This window comes from Periophthalmus magnuspinnatus, chromosome 10, assembly GCF_009829125.3.
Source record: "Periophthalmus magnuspinnatus isolate fPerMag1 chromosome 10, fPerMag1.2.pri, whole genome shotgun sequence".
Lineage (NCBI taxonomy): Eukaryota > Metazoa > Chordata > Actinopteri > Gobiiformes > Gobiidae > Periophthalmus > Periophthalmus magnuspinnatus.
In genome coordinates this window covers 10,258,657-10,283,097 of record NC_047135.1, presented here as the reverse complement: position 1 = coordinate 10,283,097, position 24,441 = coordinate 10,258,657, and the positions used below count along the sequence as shown (strand labels likewise).

Sequence of the window (24,441 nt, the reverse complement as noted above, 5' to 3'; positions counted from 1 at the left end):
GCTTCCTCCTCCGCCAGCGGATCCAACTCACCACCAGGTGGTGATCGGTTGACAGCTCAGCCCCTCTCTTCACCCGAGTGTCCAAGACACACGGCCGGAGATCAGGTGACACGACAACAAAGTCGATCATTAACCTCTGACCTAGGGTGTCCTGATGCCACGTGCACCAATGGACACCCTTGTGCTTGAACATGGTGTTCGTTATGGACAAACTCTGACTAGCACAGAAGTCCTATAACAAAACACAGCTCGGGTTCAGATCGGGGAGGCTGTTCTTCCCAATCATGCCCCTCCAGGTGTCACTGTCGTTACCCAAATGGGCGTTGAAGTCCCCCAGGAGAACAACGGAGTCCCCAGTCGGTGCACTGTCTAGTGCCCCTCCCAGGGACTCCAAGAAGGCCGGGTACTCTGCACTGCTGTTTGGCCCGTAGGCCGACACAACAGTGAGATCTATCTCGGAAGTCTGACTAAGAAGCTCGGGTAACATTTCAGAATCCTGAGCTGGTTCCGAGTTAGAAAATCCAACATGGCTGCATCTTGTGTATTGATAAAGTTGATGTAAGGCAAATATTGATGGCACATGTTACTTTCACTTTAGTTGCTCTGTATTGTCCACCTGCTTCTGTGAATCTGCTCCTGTGCAGCTGTTAAGCCTCTGTAGTTATAAGTGTGCTGTTATGCTCCATTATGCTAATGGAGATGCAAAGCTAATGTCAACAAAAGTAGAAATTCACTCTGAAACATTGATTTGAAAGAAACTATGAAGTTTCTCTGAGGTCCGTATTCAGACCTCCAAGCATAAATGGAACGCAGCAAAATCACTATTTCTGCTGATTGTGTCGATAGCATCTAGATCACTGGGATCTGTGGTGTCACACTTAACATATTCACTTTCAGTTCTAGTAACTTTTTCTACTCATCAGCTGATTGTGCTATACCATAGATGTGATGGTGGCAACTTGAAAGGACTTTAAGATTAATATGGCATGATCAGATTGAATAATGATCTACACTGTGATGATGTCATACTCCCAGATGGTGCAATATGGTATTTTTTTCATAAGAATCAGCTAGGTTTCTGTTTTTTTTAATGAGTTGTTTTAGATCAACATCGCAATTCAAAATGTACACAATGATCCAGGGGTGTCATACATTATAACTAAGCAGGTACAAGCACAAGTCTTCATTAAGAACATTTATTTTAGCTGCACTGCACGTAATGTTGTGATGTTAGTTACTTCTAGTTCAAACCTCCACATATAATTCACATAACTATAACAGTGTAGACACAAATACATACATGCATGGTTTTAAAACGGGATGGATGGAGAAAAGCAGTCATTTCAAACTCAGAATGGGATTCTGCCTCCTGTCTATAGATGCCAGTTTGAGGACTTTTAGCTTTCAAAAGAATATATATGTGGGTATGAATTGTTTATTGCTACAGCAACTATTTCTTCACTGAAACCCAATGGATAGGAATTGACAATGTTGATATTGTCATTTTTATTCACCAGTTGGACTATTTGGACTCCAGGCCTATAGTTTTGTAACAGTCCGATTGTAGTTATTTTTACACAGAGAAAGCCTCTCCCAAAGAACACTACAATAGAGCAGGACACGGCTCTTTCTTTGCCTCAGATATTGCATTGGTCATATTGAATTAACAATAAAATTGACTTATTGCTAAGCTAGCCTCACCAGATCACTCCTCCCCCTTTCTCTCTCTCGGGCTATCTCTGATTTTTTCATCCTCATCCCTCTCTCTTTCTCTCCCTGCCTCTTACCCTGTTTCTCTCCCTCCCTCCTGTCCCTCTCCCTCATCTCTTTCTGTCTCTCTACCGTGTCTTTCTCCCACCTCTCTCCCTCTCCTCCCTTTCTCCCTCCCTCTCCCCTTTCTCTTTCACCCCTTTTCTCCCCTTTCCTCTTCTCTCTTTCTTTATCTCTTCCTCTCTCCGCCTCTTTGCTCTCTTACTCCCCCTCTCTCATGCACTTTCCCATCTGTCTCTCTCAACCCTCTCATTCACTGTTCCTCTATTTCCCTCTCTCTATATTTCTCCCAATGCTATCCTTATCTCTATCCCACTTTCTCCCTTTCTCTTTTCCTCTCTCCACCCTCTTTTTCTATCTTTCCTCTCTCTCCCTCTCTCTCATCTTTTTTCCATCTCTCTCCCTCTCTCGCTCACCCTCTCCTTCACTTTTCCCGTTTCCCTCTATATATCTCTCCCATCTCTATCTTTTTCTCTCTCTTTCTCTGCCCCACCCCCTCTCTCTCCTTCTCCCCCTTCTCTTTCTCTCCTCCACTATCTCCATTTTTCCCATCTCTATCTTTCTTCCCCCATTTGTTCCACTCTCCATTACTCTCCCTTCCCCTCTCTCTCTGCTTCTTTTTGCTCTTTCTCCCTCCCTCCCCATCCCTCCCATCTTTCTCTTTCCCTCCCTCTTTTCCTTCCCTCTCTCTCTCCTGTACGCCTTTTGTGTTTGTGTGATGTGAGTGTAAATCATATCTAAAACAGATTTCCTGGAGCAGACTCTAAAACAGTTCTATTTTTAGAGGTGAGTTGGACTTGGCTGCTGCAGTTTTACAGATGCACAGAGGCAGGTGAGTGAAACAAGGAGTAAAAATATCAGATGTGACCCGGCGCTGACTCTCCACTGGGACAGAGGGGTGTGCGAGGAGGGTCTGATCCATTTGTGAGAGAGTCCTGCATGAGGAAAAAGTGAACTTGATAGTAGTAGTAATTGTAGTAGTAGTAGTAGTGGTGGTAGAAGTAGTGGTGTAAGCCTCTAGTTGTTTGGATTAATCAGTCAGTTGTATTAGTCGACTAAGCAGTTCATTTGATCATTTCGATTATAAGGATTTATATGGGACAACAGAAGAAAGAAGTCGGTGAGTTAGGGGAAGATATGGTGTTTTTCAGTATTTATATGTAAAAAGGCAGATAGCAGTAGCAGTAAGGGTAACAGCAGCAGCAGCAATAGTAGCAGAAGCAGTTCCTTCCCTCTCTCTGTTGTAACAGTTGTAGTAGTTGTAGTAGTAGTAGTAGTAGTAGTAGTAGCAGTTGTAGTCGTAGTAATTAATCTTTGTAATTCCCTCTCTCTGTTGTAACAGTTGTAGTAGTTGTAGTAGTAGTAGTAGTAGTAGTAGTAGTAGTAGTAGTAGTAGTAGTAGTAGTAGTAGTAGTAGCAGTAGTTGTAGTCGTAGTAATTAATCTTTGTAATTCATTTTATTATTGAATAAATTATTGATTAACTGAACAATCCTAAGTATTGCAGTAGTAGCTGGAGCAATTATAGTAGTAATAGAGGTAATCAAATTAGTAATAAAGTTATGAGTAACAGAATAGTAGAAGTAGACATTAAGGTGGTTCAGCCAATATAGCACATCACCAGTTGTGTTGGGAAGTTCATGTTTATGTGATATGTACCCTAGTAAGTTTTTAATAAACTTTTCATGTGATCATTTTTGGTTTTCTTTTCACTAGTTACCCTCTCTCCAAACTTTGGGTATTTGTATTTGGTAGATTAACCAGTACAGAGACTATTTTGATATCCCTGAAAATGTTCTATTTTACCTATGTGAAAAGTGCCAAAATCTATGTTCTGAATGCATAAAATAAGTGAGGAATAATTTAGGATCACTGCAATTGCAGTGTTAAAATTAACTAGTTCTGGTTAAATCAGCACAGCGCCTTTAAGCATTGAAATCACAGTTTGTTTGTTCTGGCCTGTACTTGTGTCTGAGCTTAGACTGGGGACCTGAGGAGAGCTGTGGGGGCTTCACTCCACATGAAATATTCAAACTAATGTATAATTTACATCTGCAACAATACACACACAGCACTGCAAATCTAGTATATAGTCCATGTTATTCAATTGTAGTAGTAGTAGTAGTAATAGTAGTAGTAGCAGTAGGAGGAGCAGTAGTTGTTGTTGTAGGTTGTTGTTGCAGTAGTTGTAGTAGCAATAGTAGATTTAGTTGTAAAAAGTTATATTTCAGATGCCTGGGTTCCAGAATACAGACTTCTTCAATACTTCACTAGTGACAAATGAGCTCTTTTGTTTCACATGTGTCACTAAAAACACAAATCTGATTGCACGATCATGTTTGGTCGGGCTTGTGACGCAACGGAGGGTGTGGGAACCAGACTGATTTCAATTTGTATTAAAAATACAGAGGTAAAAATACAGTCATTCTGGATTTGCCAGGCAAATATTTTATATTTTTTATATTACTGTCAAGAGCATTCACTCAGAGAGTGGTGCGCTTGGGGTGATGTGCACCCAACAGTTGCATTCTGGGCCGCAGTAAACGGCCATTCTGAGAGGGCTTGAAACAGGTGGTCTTGGAACAGCATCACTCGCACTCTGGAGTGGATGAGTATGGTGTGAACGTGGCAAACCTTGGGCCGACTATGCAGTCTGCAATGACAGTAAAAGTGCTTAGAATTGGGCAAAAAATAGGATTGTGTATATTTATGTGAATGGGCACTGCAGAGCTTCTGTTTGACATTTGTTTGACGAGGCAATTTGGATCAACTTAATATCAGCAACAGTCTCCTCCTGGGTCTGCCTGCACAGGGAAGCCTCAGCTTGTCTGTGTTCTTCCAAAAGCTTTTGCATGTGAACAAGGCTGGCCCAAAAGTAAAGTAAACAAGTAAATCAAGTACTCACTGGGGTCACTCCACAGAGTGCACTAACATGTGTCAAAATGACCTGGTTAACATTTAAACCTTTTTTTTTTAGCACATTACTCTTGAGTTATCTACTTAAGTAGAAGTAATAGTAGCAGCAGTAGTATTAGTAGTAATTATTTAGGGTGAGTAAATGTATTAGTTGATCCAAATTTATAGACCTTTTTTATGATCCCTTTTGTCATCAACTGCATTTTGTCTAAGCATATAACGTAAGGTATCTTTGAAATTAGCCTGAAAATAACAATGTTTTGGTTTAATTACATTTGGCAGTAAACTGTAAGTAGCGACTACGTTGTGATCCTCTAATGCAAACTGTATGTTTGTATATTACTTAGCATTAGCATTAGTATGTGCTTGCATTAGTGACCTAAACTATTGATCTCTGTTATACCACTTGACCCTGTCCAATACATTAGCTTAAGATATTGGCCATTTGAAGATCTCTTATGGATCAGCATTCAATTCTAGATAATGCTACGTAGCTTCTTTGTTAGCTGTGATTACAAAATGCTTTTATGAATGAATGAAAGTTGCTTAGTTGCTTCTTAAATAAGCCTGATTATCATTCTAAGCCTGAGTTATGTAAGAGACCCAGGCTAATCCAGTAGACGTCTGTGAAACACCTTTGGGAAATCTGTCCATAGTGCCACTTTGAGCTTTTGTCCATCATTGATTTTACTTCAGCCCTCCACTTCCTATGTGACCTTTGACCTCCCACTCGACCCTGGTCTTTCATATACTGGTTACACACTGTGATTATGGAGATAGAATGAAATACTATAGTATCTATAGCAGGGGATCTCCAACCTTTTTCCTCTGGTGAGCTACCTTCACAATATGGAAATGGCAGAGAGCTACTAAGTTTATCGGTTGCAAAATGTTGAGTGAATATAAGACCCACTGTAAGCCTTAGATGGGGCACACAAAGTTGGGCATCAAAATGTACATGGTATGGTATGTAGGGTAATTATTATTATTATTTTTTATTCAGCACAATATAATACCTTAGAAATCCCCTGGCAAACTACTTGGGAGGGGGTGGAGAGCTACTGGTAGCTTCTGACCTACAGGTTGGAAATCCCTGATCTTTAGTAACTGCAGCTCTGGCAGCCATGTTTTGACTGTATGCTAACATTATTTGGCTTGTTTTGTGTTTTTTGCTAATTTGTGTCCAGTGTGACAAAGTTAAAGTTAAAAAGCAATGTAACTTTTCTAGCTGCTTGTTTCGATGGAGAGCTTATGGGTTTCCTGAAATATTCCATTGCATTAAACATATGTATCTCCATGAAGAGAAGACGCCAACAAGCCAAGTTATAAATCATATCTGTGGTGAGGTGATCTTGAAGAAGAAGTCAAGTTTTTTAGGGTATTTTATTGTAGTAATAGTAATAGTAAACATGGAAACTAGCAGATATCAGATCTCACACCAGAAAAGTTACATAGTGCATCTGCACAGTGAATTTATTGTTTGATAAATGCAGGTTTGCTATTGTATAATGTGAGACTTGTACTGAGGGCAAACGTGTAGGAACTAATTAGTATGAGTGTTTGTGGTGGGACACATTAGGGGAGGGACTGTATATAATGTACTGTAACGGAAGCTTAGCACTAGATAGTGAGACCCAGATGGACGGAAATGAACACGAAACTCTGGTTGCCACGGTAGCATGTTAGCTTCTGTTGCTATGAAAAGGCCTAAAATGTTTTGACTGTTTCATGTTTTATTTTATGGTGTAAGTTGTGATAAGGATAGTGGGTGACACATTTGTTTTTAAAGTTACTGCTATCATTAACTACTCCAAAACATTTTCCATTTTCCTAACCCTCACCGTAATGTGATTCTTACTTTAACCAAACCCTAACCTTGAAAAAAATAACTTTGTTCCTAAACTTCAATGATTTGAATGACAAATCATAGTAGAATGTCCCTCCAGGCCCGACACTTGAGCATTAACCATGACAAAATGTAATAAAACCACAGTATGAGTTACAGGTGCCTCCAGTGTGGTGCTTTATAACATCCACAGTAACATATGATAACAGAAGCCTGACCTTTGCCCTCTGCCCTGTGTCTCCCTAGCAACGCCCCCTCGGCTGCGGCCCATGCGTGGGCAAACTCTTGTGGAGGGTGAGCGTTTGTACCTGAAGTGTGAGGCGGCCGGCAGCCCCAGTCCAGGCTTCAGGTGGTACAAGGACGGCCACGAACTGCAGAAGGGACGGGACCTCAAGATCAAGACCAATAAGTGAGTCACAGACCGTGTATGGCATGATTCAAACTGTCCATACCATTCTATGCATGCGGATAATAACCATATATTTTTTTTTACTGTTTAATTTATTGAATTGTCTTCCTTTGATTATTGTAGGACTAGTAAAGTTTATGATGATAAAGTGTGTTTTTTTTTTTTTTTGGCTTTTCATTTTATGGTTTGCTTTCATTTTAATTTACTACTTTCATATTTTGCTTTGGAGAATACAGTGTTTGGAAATGTATTCATCCCCCTGGAACTTTTTCACATATTGTCACATCACATCCACAAATTTAAATACTTTTTCTTAGCATTTTATGTGAATGAGCAAAACAAAATGGCACACAAGTGTGAAGTGGAAGGAAATATTTTGCAAGATAAGAGTGGGGCGACCTGTGTTGGCCGCGCCCCAGCCCTGTCACGAATGGCTCTGCTCATCGACCCCCGTGGGCCGGCTATCCTCGACCACTCAACGATCCACAGCGCTACGGTATCATCACGTTTAGGAGGGATTCCGACTTAGAGGTGTTCAGTCATAGTCCCACAGATGGTATCGTTGCCCCATTGACTCCTCAGCCAAGCACATGCACCAAATGTCTGAACCTGCGGTTCTTCTCGTACTGAGCAGGATTGCTATTGCAACAGCACATCATCAGTAGGGTAAAACTAACCTGTCTCACGACAGTCTAATTGCTTGTTTGTTTAAAACCATCCATAAGAAGTCTTGTTTACAGTTCGCTAGAAGTCATTTGGAGGACACAGCAAACATGTGGCAGAAGGTGCTCTGGTCTGATGAGACCAAAATCAAACTCTTTGGCGAAAAGCAAAACGCTACGTGTGGAGGAAAACTAACACTGCACATCACTCACCATCCCCACAGTCAAACACAGTGGTGGCAGCATCATGCTGTGGAGGTGCTTTTCTTCAGCTGGAACAGGGAAGCTGGTCGGAGGTGATGGAAAGATGGATGGAGCTAAATACTGGACAATCTTGGAAGAAAACCTGCTGGAGTCTGCAAAAGACTTGAGACTGGGTCGGAGGTTCACCTTCCAGCAGGACAACGATCCTAAACATAAAGCCAAAGCGACAATGGAATGGTTTAAAGCATATTTATGTGTTAGAATGGCCCAGTCAAAGCTGAATACTTTTGCATGCTGCACTTTTCAGTTTTGTGTGTGTGTATATATATATATATATATATATATATATATATATATATATATATATATATATATATATATATATATATATATATATATATATATATATATATATATATATAAATAAAATCTGGAAATTATGTATAATTTTCTTTCTATTTCACACTTATGCACCATTTTATGTTACTTTTTCATATAAAATGCAAATTTAAAAATATTTAAATTTGTGGTTGTGACTTGACAAAATTTGAAAAAGTTACAGGGGGATGAATACTTTTGCAAGCCACTGTAGTTCTTTCTACAGCCATAATATTACATACTATTGTCTAAAGCAGGGGTGCTGAGGTTTGTAAGAAGTATCTATTTTGATTACATTTTGTGCTGAAAAGACTGTCAAGAGATGAAAGGGAGCCCATACGAGACTATCCCCATAAAAAGCACAATACCCAGCCATCCGTTTTCTTCCGCTTTATCTGGGGCCGGGTCGCAGAGGCAGCAGTTTCAGCAGGGAGGCCCAGACTTCCCCCTTCACACACACTTCCTCCAGCTCTTCCGGGAGGATCCTGAGGCAATCCCAGGCCAGCTGAGAGATGTAGTCCCTTCCAGGGGAGCAAAGCAAAATAATTAAAGACAATTTATTGGTAAATAACTTAATAGGTATGGCCCTCTGGCTCCAATTCACTTTCTATTGAAAAACTCTCGCTCATCGTCTGTAAATGCTGCTGTCAGGCAAAATGTCAGGCCCATATTAACCCGTTCTACATAATCATGGTATTTTTATTTTGCTATTATTTCCGTAAATCAAAATATGAACATTAATAACTGACAAATTAGGCACCTTCTCTACCCGAGGTTGCTCCCGATAGTGTTAGCAACAGGTTTGATTGACAGCATTTTGCTAAGCACAACAACACAATAACAACATGGAGATGAGCTGGTGGCAGGCCCAGAAAAGTTACATAGTGCACCTTTAAGATAGGACATAATAAGAAATGTTTCGGAATTACTTTTTTTCAAGGCAAGACATGCTAACTGCTAGAATTCTTCTCTATGAGTGTATTGAAAACATAGAGCTACTTCTTGTTATAATAAAGTTATTATTATTATTATTATAATTTAAATGACATGCATTACATTGAAATGCAATGTTGACAAGTTGACTATACCCCCCTCTGGCCGCTTATCAATAACAAAGGTCCAGAAATGCTATAATGCACTTTAAAGTAATTTCAACTTGAATATCATGTGTTATAAGTGCCTATATAAGATTAATGTATTGATTTTTTTGTAAAGTAGTGTAGTGTGCTTAGGGCTTGATTTCACTAAGGGCTCTTCTGTTTTGTTAATTTATTCACCTGTCCAGTATTTAACATTTAATTTTAAATACCTATCAGTCCCAATAACTTTTGCTTACTGCATTCACTCTCGTCTTGGTTTTGTCCTGGTTTAGTCGTGATGTAGATTTTTTATTTCTTCTTCTCCTAGTTCTGACAGATGCCGGATGAGTCCTGGTTTAGTTCCATATATATTACACATCATTATTTTTGAAGGTGCACTATGTAACATTTCAGTTGATCTCAACCTCTGGTAAAAAAAAATAAAAAAAATAAAAAAATCCAGAGGCTCACAACAGCAGTAGCCACAAGAACAGTATACAAAAAGTAAGGCAGGGGGTCTGGGGGCCCTCCTCTAGAGAAATTTTTTAAGTTTTAGAAATTTTTTCCTGATTTGTGGTGCATATAAATTAGCATAAATATTTAGTGGAGATTTTATGTAAATACCGACAAGAATAAACATTTAAAATCCATCGTTCACAAGTCGTTCATTCATCCAACAGATGTGGCTTCTGCCATAATCAGCGTTGTTAATATGATAACTGGAGCGGTAACCTATCATCTGACAATTTAGACCACAAAAGGATAAGCCAAAAACAGCAAATATGATAAACTGACTCAACATGTTGTCTTCATGTCGCTCTGATATGCTTCATGCATAATTATAAACATCCATCTTCACTGTTTATCCTGGCATGTCCAGTAGTGTAACATGATGACATATTTCAAGTCCTTCTTTCCCCAAAACTTGATACATTGTCCAGCGCTTTAAATAAACTTCACTAACTTTTAGTCTAACTTAAAATGTAAAACGGCCATTCAAATGTACCTCTGCTGCTTCAGTGCACACAGCCCACCTGTGTAAACATGTAGCACATATTTATCTGCTGGAAATAAAACACATTTAATCCTTTTAGAAGGATATATAGACTAGTATAAACACATGAATATCATTATTAAAAAACAAACAAAACAAAAAACAAAAAAAAAAAAACATTCCAGTCATTAATTTCAATATAAATGTATGCACTCTTCAGGGCCCTCTGGTGGCCTTAGGGCTCTAAGCAGCTGCTTAGTCAGCTTATAGGCTGGGCACTCCCCATATCAAGACAAGAGGCAAGAGTTCGGTCCCACTGATAATAACTGGTCCTATTGTGTAGCTGCTTTACAGTATTGCAGGGGTCATAATGTCCTCTTATAGTTTCAAATCCTTTTATCCATGCTTTGCTAAATCTGCTGTGACTTTGAAAACTCATGTAATTAAATTGTTCTGCTGCTAATTACAAAATGTGTAAAAAAAAAAAATTAATAAAAGAAATGGACAACTTAAGTTTCACACATCATGTATATATATATATATATATATATATATATATATATATATATATATATATACACACATGCATCCTGCTAATGAAACTACTGGGCATCGCATCAGGTTTGTGAAATTGTAGGGTGTTGTTTTGTATCATGCTTTGTATATATGTATGTTGTATGTATATTTATTGAAAATGGTCATGCGGGAGCAGGGGTGACATAGGCTTGAGGGCTGAGCATTAAATAGGATCGTATGGCTAAGCATAAGGAAGGTTCGAATAGGCAGATTTTAAAAACACAGGTGAAGACTTCCTGGATTACCACTGGACGACATCACATTATGGTGAGGGCTCTCAATTTTTCCCCCATAGAGTATACGACAAAATCAGACTTCTGTGCACTCTAATGCAGCTTTATTTAGGCACAAACCTCTGCCTTAACTCTCTCTTTATTTTGATCCGTGTCTGTAGAAAAAACTCCAAGCTGCAGATCAGCCGAGTGCGCGTGGAGGACTCGGGGAACTACACCTGTGTTGCAGAGAACTCTCTCGGACAAGAAAATGCCACCAGCTTCATCAGCGTACATCTATGTGAGTACTGCAGGATCAGTGTACATCTTTGTGAGTCAGGCCCAGTTCTAGCCTGTTGAACTTGGGTGGGCAGAACGGAAATTTAGGTAGGAGGTTTAGATCGACAGAAGCGAGACTGCCAATCTGCGCCATCGCCCCCTCCAACTACCACCAATCATTCATGCACATACCACTTTCTTACAAAGCAAGGTGGGTGAAGTGTCTCATACTTGGTCTGAGCGGGACTCAATCCGCCAATCATCAAATTGGGGAATCACTGCTCTAAAATTGGATTCTGGAGTCAAAAGAGTACACTAGAATTTCAAGCTAGCTGAGTTTCTTATTATCCGTTATCTGTTTTATAGACTGAATAAGCTTGTGTGTTGTATTTGTCAGTGAGCACCACCAGCCCCCCTCCTGGAGTGAGTTACGCCCGTGCCTGTAACGAGTCGGAGAAGGCCTACTGTGTGAACGGAGGAGACTGTTACATCATCCACGGCATCAACCAGCTCTCCTGCAAGTAAGACACCACTCTACCCACCACCACTATACTGCAGAGATATTTACACAACTTTGATTTTAACCTTTTAACAAATCATACTTAAAGGCACTGTACCTGATTTTTACTGTCTTACAAATGTGGAAAATAGACCTAGTTGATTTTAAACATTTTGCAGTGGTCCAAGATTATTCTTCACTTACCTTATGCATTCCAAGAATCTAATTATTCATCTCGCACTGCTCACAACTTTCAGAGGCCAGAATGTAGTAGTGTAGTGTTTTACCATCATAGTATCAACAACCAGCAAGCTGTGTGCACTCCCTGACTCTCAGACAATGAATTGCTTTATAATTAGATGCTGTCAGTACACAGCGGACTTATTTTGACCTCAGAGCTGCTTATATAATATAGCTGTAATGGGGCAAGACGGATTTTGCTCAAATACATGCACAAAATTGGGTACATGGCTTTTATTAAGTAAAAGTGAAGTTGTAAGTTTGAAATAAATCTCTTGTTTTCCAATGGCATTGGGACATTCTATAGCTGTAGTGTGGGTAAAATCTGATTGTGAATAAGTTGATTTTGAGATATGATTAGCAGCAGTAACTCATGTAAACTTGTCAATACAATCCCTCATTCGTCCAGGAGTGGTCCATGGTAGAAAAAAGATGATTACCTTTGGAACGTTGTCTACCATAACTAATTAATAAACTTATTCATGAATATATCTTTATATCTAAGTTTGAGTCGGCAGTCTGAAAATGTTTGTCCATAGCCGTACTTGTTATACTACTACTACTGTGTTAATTGCATTGTACACTACAAATCTAATTTTGTAGTGTCTTGACTCTTGACTTGAGTGGCATGCATTGATAACCAGGAAACAGCTGGCTAGGTTTATTTTGCGCAGCATATCGGCCCAACATATAAGTCACATCACTTGAAATATCACAAGATCAAGTCAGCATATGGTGAGAAATTATCATTTTATATTAATATCTATTTTTTTGCTGTCTTAATGATAATTATTTATCCAGTCCCGCCCCTCACGAGCTGGGCCCAGGTTGGAACCACGCCAGAACCCTTGGGAAGATTGTACTTCCAGTGATGTGGTTGGGACCCCCCAAACGGGGCGGTACCGATCGCTTTATGCAGGGAAACATTTTTTAAATTCAACCATACCGTATATAAAGGAGAGGTTTGAGGTTTGTTCTAAAGTAAAGTCTTTCTAAATTGTAAATTATTCTGTAAAATATTCTTCAGTGTATTGCTTGCTGATAGAGAGTTTTGATCAGTTTTGAATTGTCTATGGGCTGCATTTTTCCCTGTCTATATTCTCTGTAATCTCTCTTTTATGTGAGCTCGTAGCTTTGGGACGTTGCTGAAGGAGAGATGGGATTTGTTGTGAGTTGCTGACTGCACAAAGTGAATGTGCACATCAGAGCAGCAGATGGAAATGAGCTGCAGATTCTGAAACTGAAACTATGGAGTTTTATAAGGACCTGAGGTCAGAGGTCACAGGAGTCATATGAGACAGCTGTGGGGAGAACTTTAAAGGAGACACTGTCTTTATCTGAGGGACATGTGGGATTGGGGCGGTTTGGGGTTGTTGCCATAATCCAGTGTGACTTGTGCATGCCCATTTGAGGGGTTTAGCTCGGATGCTTTATTTTAAAGAGATGGAAAGTTAACTGTGGAGCTAACACACAACGCAAAACACAGTTAGTGGATTTTGGCAACAGTGGTTTTTGGTTTGTCAATGGCTGTGGTTACATGCGCACATAAAATCTGATTATCATGACATTTTTGTAGTTATGAGCAGGCCCATCAACAGAAAGTTGGGGGCCTGGGGTAAGAAACCTCATCTGGGCCCCCCCACTAATATAAATTAGTCAGTCATCTGCCCTGGTTACAAGCAATCATGCTCTCTGATCATGGTTCCTCTGATTACTGACAGTTAACAAGGTATTTAAATAGTATTAAAAGTCCAGATACCAAAAATTTCAATTTTGGTGCGAATGTGACCATAGCCAGTGCATTCATTTACAGAGCAGAATAAATCTAAGGGTGTGTTCATACTTGCACATAGACCACAACAAAATTGTGGCTAAACTAAAACTAAACCCAGGACTAAACCAGGACTAAAACAATTCTTTATCCAAACTAAAGAGGGGCTCGAACCAGAATAAGTGTGAATGCACTGTAACACTAGCAAAACTCAATGCATTTCATGAGATGTTACAATGTGAAGTAGCAGACAGAAAAAAATTAAAGCACAAAAATCTGATGATAAACTGTAGAACTAGACTGGTTCCCCTTTTACTGTAGTGAATGAATAATGCAATGTAAAGCCTTATATACATTTAAAAATAAATTTTAATGCTTATGGCATTCCAGGTTATATCGTATTGTTCTTTATATCAGTAAGTATGCATATTACAGCTATCACCTTTATCTTTTAACATAACATTTAATAATTTCTTTGAAAAAATATAAAACATAAATTGCTATATGTATTTATTAAACATAAGGTTAGGGCCATCCATGTTGGTTGTACACAGGCTGCAGATGCTGTAGTGTAATGAGCGTATTGGTAAACAGGAAACATTATGCTGCTCATTCAGAGCTATAGGCTGCAAATGCCAGGTACCCCTTTAACAGATCAATAAAGTTCATTTAATCTAATCTAATCTACAAATACCACAAGGTTCTGCTCCTTCACCGGACCTGCAGCGCTGCCATGGATACAGCCAGGAGGGGGGTCTCTGTACTCTAAACATGCACATACTTAAGTTCAAAGTTTAAAGTTAATTTTTTTCAATTCAATTCATTTATTTTTGTAACGCCCAAAATCACAACAACAGTTGTCTCGAAGGGCGTTCATGTTTTGGTTGATGGGGGAAACCGGAGTACCCGGAGGAAACCCATCCAGACACGGGGAGAAACATGAAAAACTCCACACAGAAAGGCCTGGTGACCCGGGGATCGAACCAACCTTCTTGCTGTGAGACATGAGTGAAGCACTCAGTCACCGTGCCGCCAAGACACAAAAAACAAAACAACAGGAAGAATCAGACACAACAAGAAAAATCAGACACAACAGGAAGACAACATAAGAAATCGGCCAGGAGACCAGACGAGGAGGAGGAGAGCCGGGCGAGGAGGAGGAGAGCCAGGCAAGGAGGAGATCCAACTGTCATCGGGGCATCTGAAAGAGATACACTCCACAGGGGGAGTGGGACAGGGGACAACATGTGAATAGCATTGCTGATGAGAAAATAGGGCAAAGTAGAGGATAGTGCTCAGGTTGCCATACTTCCCCCAGCTAGTTACTCCTACTGCAGCTTATCTTATCCCGGGTTTTAATAACCCTAACTCCCTCACTAAGTAACCTGGTCATACGCTATACCGAAGAGGAAGGTTTTAAGCCTGGTCTTAAATACAGAGACTGTGGGGGCCTGTTTAACATCAGCAGGGAGTTGATTCCATAGCACAGGAGCTTGGTAACTGAATGCTCTCCCTCCCACTGTACTTTTGGACACTCTAGGAACCACTAATAGTCCTGCATTCTGAGAGCGGAGTGCTCTGTTTGGCTGGTACGGGACAATAGCATCTTGCAGATAGGATGGGGCCATACCGTTTAGGGCTTTGTATGTCAGGAGGAGGACTTTGAATTTGATTCTAAGCTCGACAGGAAGCCAGTGCAGATATTTTAGTACAGGACTGATGTGGTCTCTTCTTTTAGTTCCTGTTAGGACTCTGGCCGCTGCATTTTGGACCAACTGGAGGCTCCTTATAGTACTTTTGGGGCAGGCGGCGAGCAGAGAATTACAGTAATCAAGTCTGGAAGTAACAAATGCATGGATGAGTTATTTGTCATTCCAACATGCAAAAAAAAACAAAAAACAACACAGAACATAATGTGACCCTCAAGGCCACATGATGCTTTAAATAAGATTTGAGCAATAATAAATATAATTATCATAAATACTACTTAAAAATTAGCATTAGTAATAGGGCTGTAGTCAACTAAAGACATGATCGATTAGTCGACTAACTTGTAAACTGCATATATGGATACTATAACTACTGCAACTGGTACTACTGCCACCACTTCTACTATTATATACCTAGAAAATATTGATTATTCAAGATAAAGTATTAGCACTATTAATAAATTGTATATGTATTACTACTACTACTACTACTACTACTACTACTACTACTACTACTACTACTTCTACTACTAAGAATGTAAGATATATGTAAGAATATAAAGCTACTACTATTTTGATGACTGAAAGGTGTTATTATCCTTTAAAATATATATATTTTTAAATCATAATATTTTTCTTTCTTTCTTTCTTTTTTTTCTGTAATTTGAATGTGCCCTTCTTGTTCGATATGGCACGCCGAATTACTTAAAATTGTGCTCTACTGATAAAATTGCCTTATTTACTTTCCTATACTACAACTGCATGCTAATACTATTACTACTAACACAACACAAAAAAAAAAAAAGAAAAACGAAAATATATTACAAGTTTTTCAGCAATTCATGATGTTAGGTAAACAAGTAATGTGCTACAACATACAAAATATAAATGTGACAGTAGAAAACCTGAATCTTTTCTAACACTGAATTTTTTCTTCCTCAACCTTAAACATTCCCAGAGAAAAGTGAAGTCAGGGAAATGTGCAGCAGCACCAGCATAAACCAAAGGAGCTTAAGATGTGATGTAATTGTTTAAAACTGTACTCTCTCCCTTTCTTTCCTCTCTTTTCCCTCTCTCCCCTCTTTCCTCTCTCTCTCTCTATTTCGTCTCTTTTCCACCTCTCTTTCTCTCTCCTTCTTCCTTGCTTTCCCTCTTTCCTGCTCTCTCTCTTCCTCCCTTTCTCTTTCTCTACCCCCTTCCTTTCTCCCCTCCCTCTCTCTTTCTCTGTCAGTTTCCCTCTCTGTCTCTTTCTTTCTCTCTCTCTCCCTCTGTAGCCTACCACCCCCACCCCCAACTTTCTAGGTCTCCCTGTCTTCCTCCTCTCTCAACTCATTCCTCTTTCTCTCTCCCCTGTCTTTATATTCTCTCTTGCCCTCTTCCTCTCTTGTTTTTTCTCATATTTTGCCACCTCTCTCACTTTCTTTTTTCTCTTCTTCTAAATCTCTTCTTACCTTCCACTTATTTTCTATCTCTCTCCCTTCATTCTCTCCCCTCCGCTCTCCCTTTTTCATTTCACACATTCTCGCTCTCCCTCCTGCTCTCTTTCTCACCCTCTCCCTTTTTTTTCCTTTTTTCTGTCTCTACCCCCTCTCTCTATGCTCTGTCTCTTTTCTGTCTTGCTCATTTCTTTCTCTCTTTCCCCCCAAATCGCTCCTTTCTCTCTCCTGCCCATTTCCCTTCTTCTTGTCTTTCTTTCCTTCCCTCTCTTCTTCTTTTCCATTTCCCTTTCTGTCTCCATCCTCTCTCTCCAAACTCTTGCTCTACTCCTGTCTCTCCTCCTTTCACTCTCTTTCACCTCTATTTATCTCCCTCTCTACTTTTCGTCCTCACTCTCTTTCTTTCTCCCCACTTTTCCTCCTCCCTTCTCTCTCTCTTCTGAGCTATTTATAACTGTGTGAAATCGCTGAGTGGGCTCTTCTTTTGCTGTAATTGATTGTGTTCGAAGGAGACACATAAATGATAACACAGGTGCACTGTTCATGGAAATGATACACTTTGAAAATGCCTCATGTTCTAATGTTGATGATTTGTTGAACTCTGTAACTTTGAGTGTTTTGAATGTTCTGGACACCATTGCCCCAATGAAGGTTAAAATGGTTAAAGATAAGCAGAAAGCGCCATGGAGGAATGATGACTTGGTCAGGGCACAGAAAAGGGAGTGCCGGAGGGCAGAGCAGGAATGGCGCAAGTCAAAGCTCCAGATTCATTATGAGATTTACAGAGAAAAGATGTATATGTACAACCACAGTTTATGTAGAACAAGGCAAAGGTATTTTTCTGACATTATTGGAAGTTGTAGTAACAACTCTCATGTCCTGTTTGCAACAGTAAACAGATTAACAAACCCCCCCCAGCTCCACTGCCGTTAGAACTAATTTCCACATCTAAGTGCAATGAGTTTGCAGTATTCTTTAATGACAAGGTTCAGGGCATTAAAAATGCCATAAATTCCACAACGCAAATAACACCTCAGCAGCCACCTAGACACTTAGAGCTGACTCACTTTGCACCTGTAACTGACAAAACTGTCCAAGAGATTGTCACCAGTCTGAGTTCATCTACCTGCTGCCTCGATGTGTTACCCACTAAATTTCTAAAGTCTGTGTTCAACAGTTTGCTGTCACCACTCACTCACATAGTTAATATGTCACTTCAATCTGGAACATTCTCAAGCGCTTTGAAAACTGCGGTTATCAAGCCTCTCATAAAGAAGAGCAGTCTTGATGCCACAATATTGAACAATTATCAACCGATCTCAAATCTGCCGTTTTTAGGCAAAGTCCTTGAAAAAGTTGTTTACCAACAGCTTATTAACTTCCTCAAAATGAACAACTCCTTTGATGTCTTCCAATCAGGTTTTAGACCGCACCACAGCACTGAGACTGCTCTTATCAAGGTGACAAATGACATCCGCCTGAACACTGATGCAGGCAAAGTCTCAGTCTTGATCCTGTTAGATCTGAGTGCTGCCTTTGACACTGTGGATCATGGGATCCTCTTACAGAGACTAGGGGACTGGGTGGGCATCTCTGGTACTGCACTAAACTGGTTCAAGTCCTATTTAGAAAACAGGGAGTACTTTGTTGAAATTGGAAAATGTATATCAGATAAAATGTCCCTGACCTGTGGGGTGCCCCAGGGTTCAATCCTGGGACCCCTACTGTTCAATCTCTACATGCAGCCGTTAGGACAGTTAATATGCAGCAATAATATGTCTTACCACAACTATGCAGATGACACTCAGATCTATATCTCACTGGCAGCAGGTGAATATGGACCAGTGGATTCACTCTGCCACTGCATCGAGCAGATCAGTGTGTGGATGCAAAACAACTTTCTTCTGCTAAACTCAGACAAGACTGAAGTCATCATCTTTGGCCCACAGAAACATAGAGAAAGTGTCAGCAGTCACCTCCAGTCTCTCTCTCTAAAACCTTCAAATCAGGCTAGAATTCTGGGGTAATAATGGACTCAGACTTGAACTTTAACAGCCACATCAAATCAATAACATCTGCAGTTTTTTACCACCTAAAAAACATTGCAAAAATCAAAGGTTTACTGTCAAACCCAGACTTAGAGAGACTTATCCATGCATTTGTCTCCAGTAGGTTAGACTACTGTAACGGCCTGCTCACTGGCCTCTCCAAACGAGCCTCAACACAGCTGCAGTACATCCAGAACGCTGCTGCTCAGGTCTCTGCACTGGCTTCCTGTAGCTCAAAGAATAGACTTTAAAGCAGCTCTGCTTGTGTATAAGTCTTTCCATGGCCTAGGTCCAAAGTATATCTCTGACATTTTAGTGCCATATGAACCATTTCACAATTTGAGGACTTCAGGGACCAGCCTCCTGCTGGTGCCCAGAGTCAGGACTAAACATGGGGAATCAGTGTTTCAGTTTTATGCAGCTAAAACTTGGAACAGTCTTCCTGAAGATGTGAGACAGGCCTCTACTTCGACAATATTTAAATCCAGGCTCAAAACGGTTCTGTTTAGCTGTGCATACGACTGAAAGGTTTTTATTCTGCACTCTTCTCCTTTAATGGTAATTTTATGATGACAAAAGAAACATGGACTGATGGACTTTTATTAGACATAGTAAAGTGACAGGAAAGTATTTGAGAAGTGACAGGAAAGTTTTTTGTAAAGTAATGGGAAAGTTCTTAAACTGAGCAAGACAGTGTTTAAAGAGTGCGAGAGAGAGTTTTTACAGGGTGCAAACGAGTGGGTGAGAGAGTTGCAGATTGGGTGATTATTTATGTTTTGATTTGTGTGATTTTAATGTCTTTCTTATTCTGTAAAGCACTTTGAATTACCTTGTGTACGAATTGTGCTATACAAATAAACTTGCCTTGCCTTGCCTAAAATGCGAGTTTGTCTCTTTTGGTGGTGAGAAAAAGTAGGAGAGGAAAACCTGTCACTTTTAAACATGAGGCTGAAGACCGGGCTGTAGCTCTGGTTGTTCAGGGACAGTGTTGTATTTTATGTTCATGTAAGCCTGAAGCCTGGATAGCATAGTATGTTTTTTGTTTTATGATGTTAGTACAGGTTCATATATTTTGTATTTGAACTATAGAAAATAAATGCCCACTTCCCTTTTTCCAGTCATAATTAAGCAATAATTTTAGATCATTGACCACATGTGTTAAGTTTTTAAGGTGCACTATGTAACTTTTCTCGTGGATGGTCTGCAACCTGCTTGTCTCCATGGATAAGTTATGATATTGCCCGGAATATTCCACAGCATGGCATTTATTTGATTACAGGTGTATTTATTCCCCCAAAATCCCTTAAAAATCATGCATTCTTATTGTGAGTGGACTTGCCTCTCCACAGACCTAACTTGTAACTTAGCCCGGTGGCATTGCCTTTTTGTGGATATAGATAAGTTTATTGCCAGACTGTGGAACATTCTAGGGAGCAGAGTGAAGAGCCTCCTTCAACTTGTTTTGAGCATATAATAAATGCAAGATTGATAAGATTAATGTCATACTGTGGAACATTCCAGACAAAGCAATAAAATCTTCACAGAGAGAAGCAGATCGCTGACACTACCAGAAAAGTTACCTAATGCACCTTTAATTTTCACCGCAGTGACCTTTTGTACTTCTTGTCACACTTTGATGATGTCATGACCTCCTCTTGCCCCTCCATCTTTTGCATTGTACTGTTACTAAATATTTATTCTCAGCTCCTCTCTCCTAGCTCCCATATCCTTTCTCCTAACCCTGTGTCCTTGCTGTGTCTCCTCAGGTGTCCAAACGACTACACGGGGGATCGCTGTCAGAACTCGGTCATGGCTGGCTTCTACAGTACGTTCCCTTCCTCTTAATCCCACTGTAATGTTTCTTATCCCAATATTCTTAAATAGATTTATATTGGATAGGCTTATGAATGTGAGTTTGCATTATCTTCCCCTTTTACCCTCTGATTTCTATGTGAACCTTTCTGTTTTGCACTTTTTGACAGTAGACATCTTTGTTTCTAGTCTGTTTTACAATGTATTATTATATGGATAAACTCATTAAAGTCTGTTTTATCTACATACTTAAAGTGCATATGACAGGTTATATTATCAATTTCACTCAAATGTAGTATTAATTATACAAACTTTACTAAATATTTTCCCTAGTTTTCCCTAGTTTGACCATTTTGGTGAAGTTAATTTTAGTTCCTGGTTGGACACATGCAGCAGATGTTATAATTAGCATATGTGGTGATTACTTAACTGTTACCTAGCAACCATAATGTCAACAAGGGTCAAAGCTTGCCTAATTTACACAATAGTTATGATTAGTCTAATACAAATATGTGATACCTTTATTTTGCAAAATGGGTGTTCAAAGTGTCAGATAAATGTGTTCCTTGCTCAAAAATGGTCCCTTAATGACATAATACTATGTATACTATGGAGTTTCAATTTATCTACTTCCTGTGATTTTCAACTTATTTCTTCAACTTTCTGCAAAAATTGTCACTTGATTGATGTAGTGCGATGAAGTATTTACCACACATATTCTCCCTCCGAATAAGTACTAAATATAAAAACTTGAAAACCTAACATATGCACTTTAATCATTATTGTAAAAAGCTACCTCACCCAGCATTAATTGACTGGCCTAACCCTTAACCCACATTATGAACCAATAGCTGTTTCTCTTCCAGTATTGTTCACCTTCTAATATGGAAACTTTTTGATTTTGGTTAAATTGTGTCTTTATATTAGGTCTAGCAGTGACCCAAAACTACCTTGAACCAACTAGTTCCACTTATAAATTTTTCATAACATAGTCCTTGTCTTTGCCTCTGTGTCTACTGTTCAACTACATAACACTATCATGTTGTATTGTCTGCTAACACAAATGCCTTAAATGTGTCAATCTTGGTATTGTTGTGTGACCAGATGTAGCATGCTTTCTGTACTTTTTATGCATTTTTGGACAATTATGAGCTATGTAGAAGAGACAGGCTCACTTCCCTCACACTTTGGCTCCCCTGTGGCCTAAATGCATGTGGTATACTTGCACAATGTACTTGCACAGTTGTTCAATAATTACAGTTTAAGTCTTATATTTTTGATGTTGCTAAATCAGCATATGTTTACTTTTATGGACCCTTTAAAATGCTTTGTCATCAGAATGTTCAAAATTGTGGAATGGAGGAAACTGGAGACAAAGTGAAGTAAAAATAATGAACTGACATCAGTTCTAAAGATGTTTTAGCTGTTTCTTAAGTGAAATCACATTATGTTCCACTTCACTCTGAGGCCATACCTCCTTGTCAATGCCTGATCTCATCAAATCTCAGAAGCTAAGCAGGGTTGGGTGTGGTTAGTACTTGGATGGGGGACTGCTGGGAATACCAGGTGCCACAGAGTAGCAGCAGTGGCTCTGTTTCATACTATTGCTGTGTACTCAGGCAAGACATGTCACCCTTCTTGCTTAGTATGAATGTGGTGTGTGCGTGAATGATTGGTGGTTGTTGGAGGGGCAGATGGCATAGATTTGCAGCCTACCTTTCGTCAGTCTGCCCCATGGCAGCTGTAGCTACAAAAGTAACTTACCACCGAGTGTGGAGTGAATGAATAATGCAAAGCACATTGGTTATCTTGAAAGGCGCTATATAAATCCAATGTATTATTATTATTATTATTATTATTATTATTATTATTTTATTTAGCCTCCAGTTGCCTCCTTTACAGAACTGACAAACTTTTAAAGGGTCTGTGCAAATGCAGCTGATTTCAGAATGAATCATGTTGTGGGTTATAAGAAGCTTTTCTGTGGATGTGCTGAACCAGGGCTGATCAATACAAGACGTAACTAAAGGCATTACTCAGAGCAGCCTCATCCTATGTCCCATCCACTGTCTTAATGTACATGTTTAAATCATAGCCCCCACGTTACTGCTTTACTTTGATTTATTTCATATTTGTCTGCATATAAATTATGTGATAGCCATATGTGATGCTGCTTCTTGTTTGTGTCTGTCTCTGCATGAAGCCCACTCCACTTTTATTTTTTTATTTCTCTTTTTAAATTTGCTTTGTTCTGAAAAATTATCTTTTCTGCAACCCTTTTCTTCAAAATTTGATGCAATGTTTCCAGATTGGTGAAATTACATATGATGTTTACAATAGAGTTATAGTCAGGATCACAGAGGACACAGACTTTGAACGTCTACAGCCTGGCAGTTAAGAAAATGAAATGATAAGGTTTCCCACCTCTGAAATAATGCCCTGGACGCTGTGCTGCTCCAATTCCTACTGGTGAACAGGGAGATGATCAAGGGGCTTCCACTTCACATATGATTTAAATTGTGCCCTAATACAAGAATGCTAATCACCAAAAAAACTGGATCTGAGGTTGATCAACACATAAATGATGTACGCATTTGATACAGGTTAAATCAATATTCTGTTGTTACAAGCTAATTCAGTAAGAACATTCAACTGCTGCATTACAGTTGCCTGTAATGTAGCATATGTTAAGATTATGGCCCTTTAGCAATGTGACAGGCAATTCCCAGTGTCTGTAAAAATATTATTACACAATTTTTGTTTAATTTAGATTTATAGCAAAAGTGAACAAGCACTCATAACCACGTGTGCCATGGTTTGCAGAGGTTAAACTGCCTGCCTTACTTACTTGTGCTTAAACTTTTGAAGAATCAGTTTTCAAATATATTAATATGTTGGCTCTGTAAGCAACAACAGTTCAAGTCACATAAAGTTAGTTGAGGAGAGGAGATAGTTGCTGGGTATCAGTTGGTCTTTGTTACATTATCAATCTTTAAAAAAAAAAAAATCAGTAAACATTGTACATGTAATTTCCTGGAAGCATTACATCCTTATGGATTATGTGCTGTGGGCTGTACCTGTGGGGGTCAGAGCTGAGCCTTGTCTGTTTGGTCCAAATGTTTCTGAGATTTTTCTCCTGATTTAGTGACACTCCAATACTGTGGACGTTTCAGTGACCCTCTCTCTCTCCACCCCCATCCCCCTCTCGCTCTCTCCACCCCTCATTCTTTCTCCCTCTCTCGCGCTCTCTTTCCACCCCTCCCTCTCTCCCTCCCTCTCTCTGTCTCTCCCTCTACCCCTCTCTCTTGCCCCCCTTCTTTCTCTCCCTCTTGCTTTCTCCTTCCATCCCTCCCTTTCTCTTTCTGTCTCCTCTCTCTCTCCCTCCTGCTTTCTTGCTCCCACTTCTCTCTCTCCCTCTCTCTCCTTCCTTCTCTTTCTCTCTCTCCTTCCTTCCCTCTTGCCCCCCTTTTTTCTCTCATCCCTCTTTCTTTGTCTCTTTCTCCCTCTCTCTCCTTTTCCATTATCTCTTACCACTGTCACGCTGCCAGAGCTGCTCAGAATTGAGTTTATAGGTATGGAACATTACACTATTTATCATGTTT

At 39.6% G+C, this 24,441-nt stretch overlaps 1 protein-coding gene and 1 pseudogene across 1 annotated transcript in view; both read left to right on the top strand.

Moving 5' to 3' along the window:
• nrg2b (neuregulin 2b) overlaps nucleotides 1–24,441 on the top strand; it is a 73,799-nt gene that overhangs the window by 32,707 nt on the left and 16,651 nt on the right. The window contains exons 2-6 of the mRNA XM_033973626.2: nucleotides 6,778–6,940; nucleotides 11,228–11,346; nucleotides 11,722–11,845; nucleotides 20,794–20,852; nucleotides 24,388–24,411. Of these exons, the coding sequence (XP_033829517.1) occupies nucleotides 6,778–6,940; nucleotides 11,228–11,346; nucleotides 11,722–11,845; nucleotides 20,794–20,852; nucleotides 24,388–24,411 (489 nt within the window). The remainder of the gene's footprint in view (nucleotides 1–6,777; nucleotides 6,941–11,227; nucleotides 11,347–11,721; nucleotides 11,846–20,793; nucleotides 20,853–24,387; nucleotides 24,412–24,441) is intronic.
• Nucleotides 22,300–22,417, top strand: LOC117378177 (5S ribosomal RNA; annotated as a pseudogene).